The 10,567-nt window shown below is 40.5% G+C and overlaps 3 protein-coding genes across 3 annotated transcripts; all 3 read right to left on the bottom strand.

The window, feature by feature from the left end:
- Positions 1–997: 997 nt before the first annotated feature.
- On the bottom strand, positions 998–3,787 carry MONOS_16038p2 (uncharacterized protein; the record flags this gene model as incomplete). Its single annotated transcript, XM_067868946.1, has 1 exon — positions 998–3,787. One exon carries the CDS (start codon positions 3,785–3,787, stop codon positions 998–1,000), a length of 2,790 nt encoding a protein of 929 aa, XP_067720281.1.
- Positions 3,788–3,863: 76 nt separating this feature from the next.
- Positions 3,864–8,483, bottom strand: MONOS_16038p1 (uncharacterized protein; the record flags this gene model as incomplete). Its single annotated transcript, XM_067868945.1, has 1 exon — positions 3,864–8,483. The coding sequence occupies one exon, from the start codon at positions 8,481–8,483 to the stop codon at positions 3,864–3,866; it is 4,620 nt and encodes a 1,539-aa protein (XP_067720280.1).
- A 747-nt stretch (positions 8,484–9,230) lies between these two features.
- Positions 9,231–9,920, bottom strand: MONOS_13693 (uncharacterized protein; the record flags this gene model as incomplete). Its single annotated transcript, XM_067866418.1, has 1 exon — positions 9,231–9,920. The coding sequence occupies one exon, from the start codon at positions 9,918–9,920 to the stop codon at positions 9,231–9,233; it is 690 nt and encodes a 229-aa protein (XP_067720279.1).
- Positions 9,921–10,567: the final 647 nt, after the last annotated feature.

The following is a 10,567-nucleotide window of genomic DNA, read 5'->3' as shown; positions in this document are numbered from 1 at the left end:
GCTCCGAAACCCATCATTGAAGCCAGCATTTAGAAATGAACAACAATTTTCAGTAATGAGTAGTGTGCGGATAAGTCTTTGAATGAATATGGATTCAAACATTTGACAGTTTGCCACAAATACGAATTCAAAAATATAGAAACAGGAGTATGTTCAAATTTGATAGAAGGTTGTTGGTCTCATTTCAGAAGATCATTGCCTCCTTGCTAAATGAAAGAAAAGTTCATCGATGATTTTATTGCTTCATTCATGTTTCAACAAGAAAAAGATATGCTGTTCCAAGAATTTGTGTTGAAAGTCACTAATAACAAGTTCACAGAAGCTGCATTTCCCTATGACAATGATGATGGAGAATGAGACGATGAAGCAGATGTTCTTTAAATTGAGCAGGAAGCAGTTGAAATTCATGAAGAAGATTACGACGACCCAGGAGATGGAGCAGATGCTAGTGAATATTCTGAATCTTAACATTTTTGATCATTTTTAAAAATTATATTTTTTATTTTTTCATACACTTTTGAAATTGGAATAACTAAAACCCGCTATTATTAACATGCCATTTATGCATTTCTACAATTAAAAAATTATAACAATGTTGTTTGAATTATTTTTGGCTTGCAAGTGAAGTGTGAATATGCCTTGCTTTTCATATTTTTATGTTGAATTTATACTGTTTTAACGAACAAATAAAAATACTAAATTAACGAAAATGTTCGGGTTTATTAGTCAATCTATATTGTTTGAGTGAAACAAAATTATTTCATCAGTATTTAATTCTTATTCAAAATGAATAATTTATCATTTTTAATGAAAAATTTGAATATGAACATATATAATTTTTAATTTATCAAAAATGAAATGAAGTGCTAAAATAAAAATCACGATTCAAATTGACTTTAAAGAGAGAAAACTCTTTGTCAAGTGAAAAAGTGAATTTAAAAACAATTTAAAAATTATTAAAAAAAAAAAATAAAAAAAAAATTGATAATTTTATATATTACATTTCATTCATTGTTGTGCAACTCTCAACTTCAACAACAACACTTTCTCCATTGTTATCTGAAACTGTTTCATAATCTACTGCGTCTGAAATTGTTAAGACAGTTGCTCCTGCAGGGAATAGTTTGATAAACTCTCTCTTGAGCTCACCAAGCTTCGGCCTAAATTCAGGTCTCATTTGGAGACATATGTTTGCAGCCTCATTCAATGAACTAGCCTCAATTCTCTTCAAGTCAGGCCTTTCTCCGTTCACAATTTTTTGTCCTGCAGCAGCAGCTTCATATTCTCCAAACGGAATTTGTAATGTCAGACATTCCCACAACATCATTCCAATTGTGAAAGCGACAGTTTTCTTATTTGCAACCATTTTCCTGTTCATCATTAGTTCTGGTGCCTTCCATCTTAAACTCTCCTTCATGCTATCATCATCTTCTTCAAAAGCAGAAGAAGGAATTGGTGATTTTTTGTTTCTTTTATTAATTGATGAGCAATCTGATGAAGATGTTGCCAATGTTGAAGATGATATCGAAGATGAATCGGAATCATCAGAGGAGCAGTCTGAATGAAGTGCAATTGTAATTACCATATGTTCTGAAAACAACACAATATGAGGACTAAGATTATCAAGAGATTGAAGAGGAACTTCCATTTCATCAAATGAGTGCAATGCTCCATTAGCAACCCAGAATAATATTTGTGCTCCAGTCATTTCTCTTTGTTGGAGATTTCCAATTGCCATTTCTTTCTTTTCATTCTTTCCATGAAGCAGCATGAACAGTGAATCTCTCAAATCCACAATCAACTTCTCATGAGGAGACGAACAGGCCATCGCATCTACCAGATTCGACATAGAAGAAGTTGTAGGGCACATATCCTCCATTCGAACGAATGATGAATCAGAATCATTTGTGGAAGTTGAAGATATTGATGGAGATGGTGATCTTTTTCTTGTTATCTCATCATCTTCTTTTTCATCAGCTTTTTCAAGTGCCCAGTTTGGTATTTTGTCTGAATCATGTCCCAATATGTATTCAGTGGAACCACTTTCGGCTAATAGATACTCGGACGATTCAGAATGTGCCATTTTCTTTCCTCCATATCTGATTTTCATCTTTTCATTATTTATTCTTTCTGCATCCTTTTCAGCTTTTCTCCACTGATCTTCTGGAGACATGTCCATTGTCACCATCTCAAACGCTTTCGGATCTTTCTTTACTGTGTCATTTACAATTTCTTCCAGCTCTTCAGTTCTTCTCTTTGATTTCCGCCATCTAATAGCCAACACAATTGCAACAATAAGCACAATTATGAATAACACCGCAAAAATTATGATGATTAAAGTGTTAATTGAAAATCCATTGGAAACGTTTTTATTACCTCCTTCTGAAATTCTATCATCTCCAGTTGAAGGAGAAACAGTTTTATTTATCACAACCAATTTATTAGAGGATAATGAATTCCCTTTCCCAAACAGAATGCTCATGCTCACTTCTGTTTTCTTTCCCATCACTTCCACCTGCTCTGACGTGATAACCGAATGAATTTCGTTTTCTGAAACACACTCATTTTCTTCTATCTTTTGTGTTTGGATCAGTTCAACGTCCCCGTCTTTCATGCTTATCTTCAGCGACAAGTTGCACGGAAGAAGCAGCTTCCCCCGGATGCTCAAGTCCATGCCCCCACTCGCCTGTGTTGTGTTCTTCACTTCTTCCAGAACTGGGATGAAAAATGATGATGTTCTTTCACTCGCTATCCCTCCCAATTGACATCCTTCGTCCAAAATCCAAAGCGATGAGTTATCTTTCAGTCCGTCTCCACCTTTCACACTTGCAACATTCAGCTCGCTGTTCCCTGTGCAGATCACATTCCTTCGCGCTGACGGATATCCCTCAACAGATGGATTGTTGTTCTCAAACTTGCTGTTTTCTATCATCAAGCTGCCTCCACTCACCCACAGCCCTCCTTCTTTGCTCTTCATAACTGTTGTTTCCTTCATCTCCACATTGCTGTTTTCAATGTCAATCAACGAGCCGCTCCATTCGCATAATTTCTCTCCTCTTCCTTGTTCTTCATTCACTGTCTCTGCTTCTTTCTCCTCTTTTTCTCCATCAAACACACATATCTCAACCTTCACTTCCTTGGATCGCCTTATCTGCATCATGCTTCCCTTCTCCACCGAATTCGCGCTTTTTTCAAACGAGCAGTTCAGCACACTCACCTCCTGTTCTGCGTCTTCCATCGCAACAACACATCTTTCTGATGCTACACTCACATTCTCTATCCTCATGATCTTCATCACCACCTTCGCTTTTCCTCCAACACTCACAACATCTCCCTCACTTTTGATATTTGAAATGCTCGTTTCAAGCAGCGTCACATTCGATTCTCTGTTGAATAATAATATTGACCCTGTTGAGTGCAAATCTCTAAATGCTGAATCAAATATCCTCAGCTCTCCGCTTTCCACGCTCACAACCGAACTGCTCAGCTTCATGTCTTCTGCTGTTGCTGATGAGTAGAACTCGCATTTTTGGATCTCCATTGACCCGTTCTTCACTTTCATGATGTAGCTGTGAGAAGCCTCAAACGTATCTTCAAACTCGAATGAGCACCTCTCCACAGCGCTTTCATTTATAAACTCCATGATGCAATCCTTCTCTGCCGATTTCTCAATCTTAGATTTCAGCTTCACAATCGCCTGTGTCTTTTTGTATGAGTTCACATTCAGATCTCCAATCACACATTCCTTTGTCACAGTCCCTTCTCCGTCAATCAGAATCGCATTCATCACTCCTTGCTCAATGTGGTCAATCGCTTCGTTGATGCTGCTGCATGGGTTGCCCTGAGCTCCGCATCGTCTGCCATCATCCCCCGACCCATTCAAAAACACTTGAAGACCTTTTGAAGAATGTGATCAGCGGAATAACATCCATGTCAGTTTTCCCCTCCGAATCACTCCCGCAGATGGAGTTGTTTGTGCCCAATGATTCCTGGTTGTAGTTCAGCGAGAACAGTGTTTCGTTGATCTGGTGCCCAATTGAATGGCATTTGATGAATATGTCTTTCCCCACAAATGCGTCGTTCAGCCTGAACAAGATATTCACAATCTTGAAATTCAGTGATGGAATCTGACTTTCATCATCAATGTTAACATTTCGTGGGTCTGCTCCATCGATATACAGCCCTCCACCGCGCCCTGATCCCGTCGAGCATCTGCATGTCGAAAACGTGCTCCCATTCACCTTCAAAACCGATTCTTCACTCTTCAGCACCAATTTCATTCCTCCTCCTTCTGTGTTCGAATCGCTCCTGCACGTGGACATTGTGCAGTCTTCGATCGTGCATTTCATCGCATAATCAAACGATCCCAATTCAATCGCACTTGCTCTGCTTCCTTCGTTTATGATGTTTTCAAACGAACAGTACACAACTTTCAACACAGGCTTGTTGCCATTCAAACGAGTGTTTTCATTTCCATTCATCTGGTTTTCCTCTTCTATCATCGAAATCAGGCTATTTTCTTTCAAAGTCGCTGATGAAATGTTCACATTCTGGATCGTCACCTGGCTCGCAGTTTGGCTGAATGCAATGAATCCTTTCAATTCGTTGATCTTATTCAAAGTGCAGCTCTGAACTGCTGCGCTCCCTCCGTTCACTTTTATCAGGCAACACTCAAAACTTTCAACATTCCCGCCAGCTGACCCAAATGAGCAGTCCGTAACTGACAAGACTGAATTCGTTCCTGATGATTCAATGAATACTGCATGATTGGTGGTTGTGCTGGGTTTGGTGAACGAGACATTCACAAACGACAGACTCACATTCGATGATATCATTGAATCTTTCAGATCATTCCCATCTTCATCAGATATTGTCACAGCTGTCCCTTTCTTTGTTCCTTTTATCACAACTGCTGGAGCCTCTGAATCTGGCAAAGTTGGCAACGAAGACAAGAATGATATCGAATGGCTCAGCAACCCTGAATCCCCAATGCTGATCTGGGATTCGCCTTTTCCAAGTGTCGAATATCTCAGTGATATCAGGTGATTGATCGATGAACACGGTGCTTCAGAAAAGCCACACCCACTGAAGTCTCCTCCTTTTTCATTCGATACAAACCCATCTTTGCTCCAGTTCCTCCACAAATACACAACCAATGGAATCACATATCCCTCATCTGTGCTTGCTCTCTCCCATCCACACAGCTCATCCAATGACTTCTCATCACTTGCACTCAACCCCCATTTCAGTTGTTCGTTTGACATAACATCGTCCAGCTCATTTCCCGATATGAACACTTTCTTCCCTTTCCAAGCATTGCACCTGCTGAATGTCACTCCTTCCATCTGAAATGATCCCATTGTATCTGCCAATTCAACAAACATCCCTCCTCCCATTCCTCTTCCTTTCTGCAAGTTGTCCTCTGTTGGCACCTGGCATCCTGTGAATGTTACGCTATTAATCTCCAAACTTCCTCCGTTCTCAGCTGAAATCATCATCCCTCCTCCTTTCATCCCACCTCCCCCTGTGCATGTTGTTGAAATGCTGCAGTTATCCACAACTGCGCTTCCTCCTTCTTTTATCGCAGCACTGATGCAACCTCTTCCTTCTACGCTCCCACCTTCCACCGTCACTCCACTCACTCTGCTGTTCTTTATCTCCAGCTTCTCTCCATTGCTTATTGTTATTGGTGATTTGCCGTTCATCGTCAGTGTCGTTACACTTTCCATCATCAATCCATCCACAATCAGTTCTCCTCCCGCAACATTCAACACGTTGTATCCTATCTTTCCACCCGTAAATGCTCCACTTTCAAATGACACTGAACAGCTCGCCAGACGCAGTGTTGATGATGAATGGATGAGTGCTCTTCTTCTCGAACTCAACTGTCCTTTCACAACAAATGAAATACTGCTTATAGTCAGAGAATTCGAACATCCGACAAACCAATCTTGTGTGCTTGATCCTTCTTCAACCACATTCACTTTCACCCTTGTTATCTCTTCTCCTGCTGTCACTTTCCCCGAAACACTCACATCGAATGAAGGCCCGATGACTTCATCCTTTATTGATGATTCAGAAGAAACCTCAACTCTTTGGAAGCCTTTCGGAACTCGAGTGCTCATGCAATAATTGATTGTTTCACACCCAAACTTCTCAAATCCACAGTAGCTGTGATCCAATGCCCTCTCTCCGCTCCCATCGACAGTCAGCTTCGATTCGATGGTGAACAAATACACAAACAGCGGAATCACTTTCTCTCCGTTCCCATCCTCGCTCCCGCACAACTTCAGCACATCTGTTGGTATTTCGCTTGAATCAAAAAACTTAAATGTTGTTGCATCTATTTTTGAGTCCAATAGCACACCACTCCCACAGCTCACAAACACGTCTTTCCCATATTTTGCTTTGTTAAAAAATGAAGATGAAAATTTAACTTCTGATGCAATTTCCAACTTGCTCTTCGTGCTCAGCATCTCCAGCTGCAATCCTCCCCCTGTCCCTTCATTTGCTTCAAGCTTATTCGCCTCGCATCCATCGATTTTCGTCGATCCATTCACAACAACACTTCCTTCTCCCGTCACACTCACACACAACCCTCCTCCTCTTCCTTCTTTTCCGTCTTTTCCATGGCATTTGCAATTTTTAACTGTGCACGTGTCTATTTCAACTCTTCCATTTAGCCCAGCCCCTCTGTCCACACCAACTGTTCCAACAACCCATCCTCCGTTCCCATATTTCTTTTCCACGCTTGAGACTTTGCATTCTGAAAAGCGCACAAAGTTCACGCCCCCGACAAATTGAACCAACGAGCTGCTTTCAAACACCAATGTCCGATCAATCAACAATTTTTCCAATATCATATCTCCTCCAATCGCCTTGACAAAGACATATCCAATTGAGTGATCCCCATCGTCATTCGATGAACAGACAACTGAGCATTCTGAGAGCGTAAGGAGCGTGGAATTTGCTAAAATCAGCGATGGAGCACCTGACAGAACCGTCGGAATGCTGAAATCGATGCTGCTGATGGAACATTCGCTCTGCACATCAATCAAATATTGAAGTCCAGTAGTTTCTGGATCAACAACCTTCACACTCTTTTCATTTCCGGTGCAAAAGATCTCCCATTTGTAAGCATCGCTCATCGACACTACTTCTGCCAGCTCCAATCCTGAATCAAGCTCGATTTTTTTATTCACACCTGCATATCGCAACTGAGCAGCGTGGGTGATGGTGGCACACGGATAATAAGCAAATCCGCAGAATTGCGAATCATATCCTCCCAATTGGTTCTTTGCCTTCCCCACATGTGCAGCAGCCGGAAATGTGTCCAGAAACACATTCAGTGGGAATTTCTTCATATCTTCATCACTCCGATCGAATCCCTCCAGCTCGTCGAATGCCGATGTGTTTCGCGGAACATTAAACTTTGAAGAGGAGATGCCCCATTTCACACAATTGCTCCCATTCACAAACAGAAATTTCCCCCCCAATGTTGCTGTACAGCCTGAAAAGTCAACAGCCATCATCGAGATATCGAAGGCAGAACTTTCCCCGATATTTTCCAGATACAGCATCATCCCTCCTCCATATTTGTTACACTTGCATCTGTTCAATTTTGTTTCCTCGTTTGCCGCGGCTGTTGAACTCCCCACCCGCAACTTGCTTGAAGATGATTCCAACTCGACCTTGATCCCACCACCACTTCCAGTCTTGCACTCGCAATCTTCGATTGTCACATTCTTGACCACAAACGTTTCTCCTGCCTTCACACTCTTTGCCACAACCACCCCATCTCCTTCAGTCAACTTCACATTCGTCACCTTCACATTCGCCAGCACGCTATCTCCTGATGCTGTGGCTGTCAGATACAGTGCAGTTGACGACAATGACAACAATGAAGAAGAAGAAGAAGGAGAAGAGAGATCCAGCTCAGAGAACAATGGTTTTGCAACATTCATATCTTTGATCTCCACATCAACCATCGACAGCTGTGACAGCGGCACCACAAACACTGACGAAGACATCACATAGTCTCCTGAAGAAACACTCGTGGTGATCACATCCTCCAATGAGAGTGACCCACTCCCATCAGACACCACAACCACACTCGGCGAAGAAGGACTTAAATTTGAGTTACAATCAACCTTTATGTGCAATAAACCAAGGTGACCTGTTGTCACACTGAATAGCGTTCCTGCTGCTGATGGAGATGAAAGTGCTCCTGTTCCAATCGAACATTTCTCTTTGTCTTTCCCAATGACTGAAATCTTCTTCGATCCAATCTCAATAGTTGTTGCCTCGCTTGTGTGATCCCCTTCCATCAATGTGATTGCCAAGCTAATCTGCACCTCACACATCTCAAGTGCCTTCTTCACTGTCAGACACGGATTTGATTCATTTGCCCCACACAGCTCATATCCATCACTCCCTTTCACAGAAACATATATTGTCTTGTCCTTCAGCCAATCCATTTTCATTGTTTGATCATATGTCCAGGCACTTGCGTTCGAGTAGTTGTATGCATAGCACACTCTCTTGTCATCTGTGTTTGTGGTGTAGCATTCATAGAATGGATTTCCGAATCCAAATAAACATTGTAATAATCAATATAAATCACATCATGCCCATATGGTGGATTGGCCGAACATTTGCATTCATGGAAGAACAAAAATAACAATAAATTCCATCTCCTCCATATGCAGATGCTGAACATGAAATAAACTGAATGCTCCTCATTTTGAATTGCAGGAACATTAGCAATACATGCCTCCACCATAATTTGTAACCGAGCATGAAGTGAAACTGCAGTCAAACACACACGCACTCTCCCCTCCTCCATTTTCTGTTCGAATGCATCCTGTTCCTGAAACCTGAAAATTTTCGAGAAAAGTCCTCCTCCAGCATTATTTGCTTTGCAATTCTGGAATTCACATCCGCTGATCCGAACACACGACGAAATCGTATAAACAACATTCCTCCTCCATATCGATTTTGTGCAGTACATGAATCGAAGTGTTGTTCACAATCTCAACAGATTTGATATTGTAGCAATTTATACCACCTGATCTTTCTCCTGTTGTCCTCGATCCACTCCATTCGCACCAAGTGAATGTGTTTGCTCCATTGAATGTTTCATTTTGTCTGTCTGGTTTCAATATCTGCAGTTCCTTCACATACAACATTTCTTGTCCGACAACACCCAATGAATGAGGTGTTTGAGGCTGTCAGAGAGCCAAGGGGTTGTTGAGGGAATGAACAATTCCGCCATCATATGCATCACAAACTGATGAGAATGAGCAACTGCTCATAAAACATGAGGTTTGGGTTGACGTAGTTGTTGAAGGTGAACATGCATCATTTGCTGTTGAGATGTTGAAAAATGTCAGGTTGGAGAGGGATATTAGGGGAATGGAAGGGGATGAGAGGAATGGGGCTGATGAGACACAAAAAGAAGAGAATCGTGATTCACTCACCGAAATACTCCCTTCAATGCCTTCTCCATCTCCTTCTCTTCCTCTTCCTCTTCCCCTTCCTCTTTCTCCTTCTCCATCACCTTTTTCTTCACCTCCACCCTTCTCCCCTCCATATCCCTTCCCTCCAAACAGCCTGCCTGAATAGATCTCTCCCCCTCTTCTCCACCCTTTCAATGTGATGTTTGTCAACACCCCAATGCTCCCACTCAGATCAAATGCCCCTGCACCATCATCCTTCCCCATCCCCACAACACACCCCCTCACCACAACCACGCTCCCCTTCCTTCCACACACCAAACAACAATTATCATCATTCTCCAATGAAATTTGATTTAACTCAACTGATGCATTTTTAACCACCAAACTCCCTTTAAACACACTCACACCACTAACTGCTTCAACACATGACGCGATTCCCACAATGAACAACAAACTCAACATCTCGTCAAATTTGTGTCAACCTCGCCAAATCAATATATTTATAATATTTTTGATCATTTTTGATCAATTTTACCATCAACTAATTTTTAATTTTCCTTATATTTACTTTCCTTTTAAATTTAAATTTCATTTGTTAATTTTTTATTTTCCTTTAAAAATTACTTCCATACTTAAGTATGAAATTGCTGGATTTATACCCCGTGCCACCTGCCAATCCAACACAAAGAGAACAGTGGAAGGTAATTTTCAACCACCTTCCCCCCCCAATGTTCCCCCCCCATGAGAAATTGGTTTCATACTTAAATATTAACTTCTAATGTTTCTCCTTTTTCATAAATTAATAAAATAATTTTTCCAATACAAATTATATAGATCATAACATCTGATCTTATAAATAAAATTAAACACTACCCAACTTGAATTAAACGCAAAACAATCAAAATTAAAATATTTATAATAACCATCAATAAATCAAAAATAAACATTAAAATATATCAAATTCATAAATATCTTTTGAATATAAATTAAAAATATTCAATCTTTTAAAAAATATTTTCTAATTAACTTTTTAATCAATTTATCATCTAATCAACTCACTTATTATAACGTTCTTATCAATAAATAAACCTCACTTATTAATCATACTT

Source organism: Monocercomonoides exilis (assembly GCF_001643675.1).
Source record: "Monocercomonoides exilis strain PA203 chromosome Unknown scaffold55-566112, whole genome shotgun sequence".
Classification (NCBI taxonomy): Eukaryota; Preaxostyla; order Oxymonadida; family Polymastigidae; genus Monocercomonoides; species Monocercomonoides exilis.
This window is presented reverse-complemented; position numbering and strand designations above follow the sequence as displayed.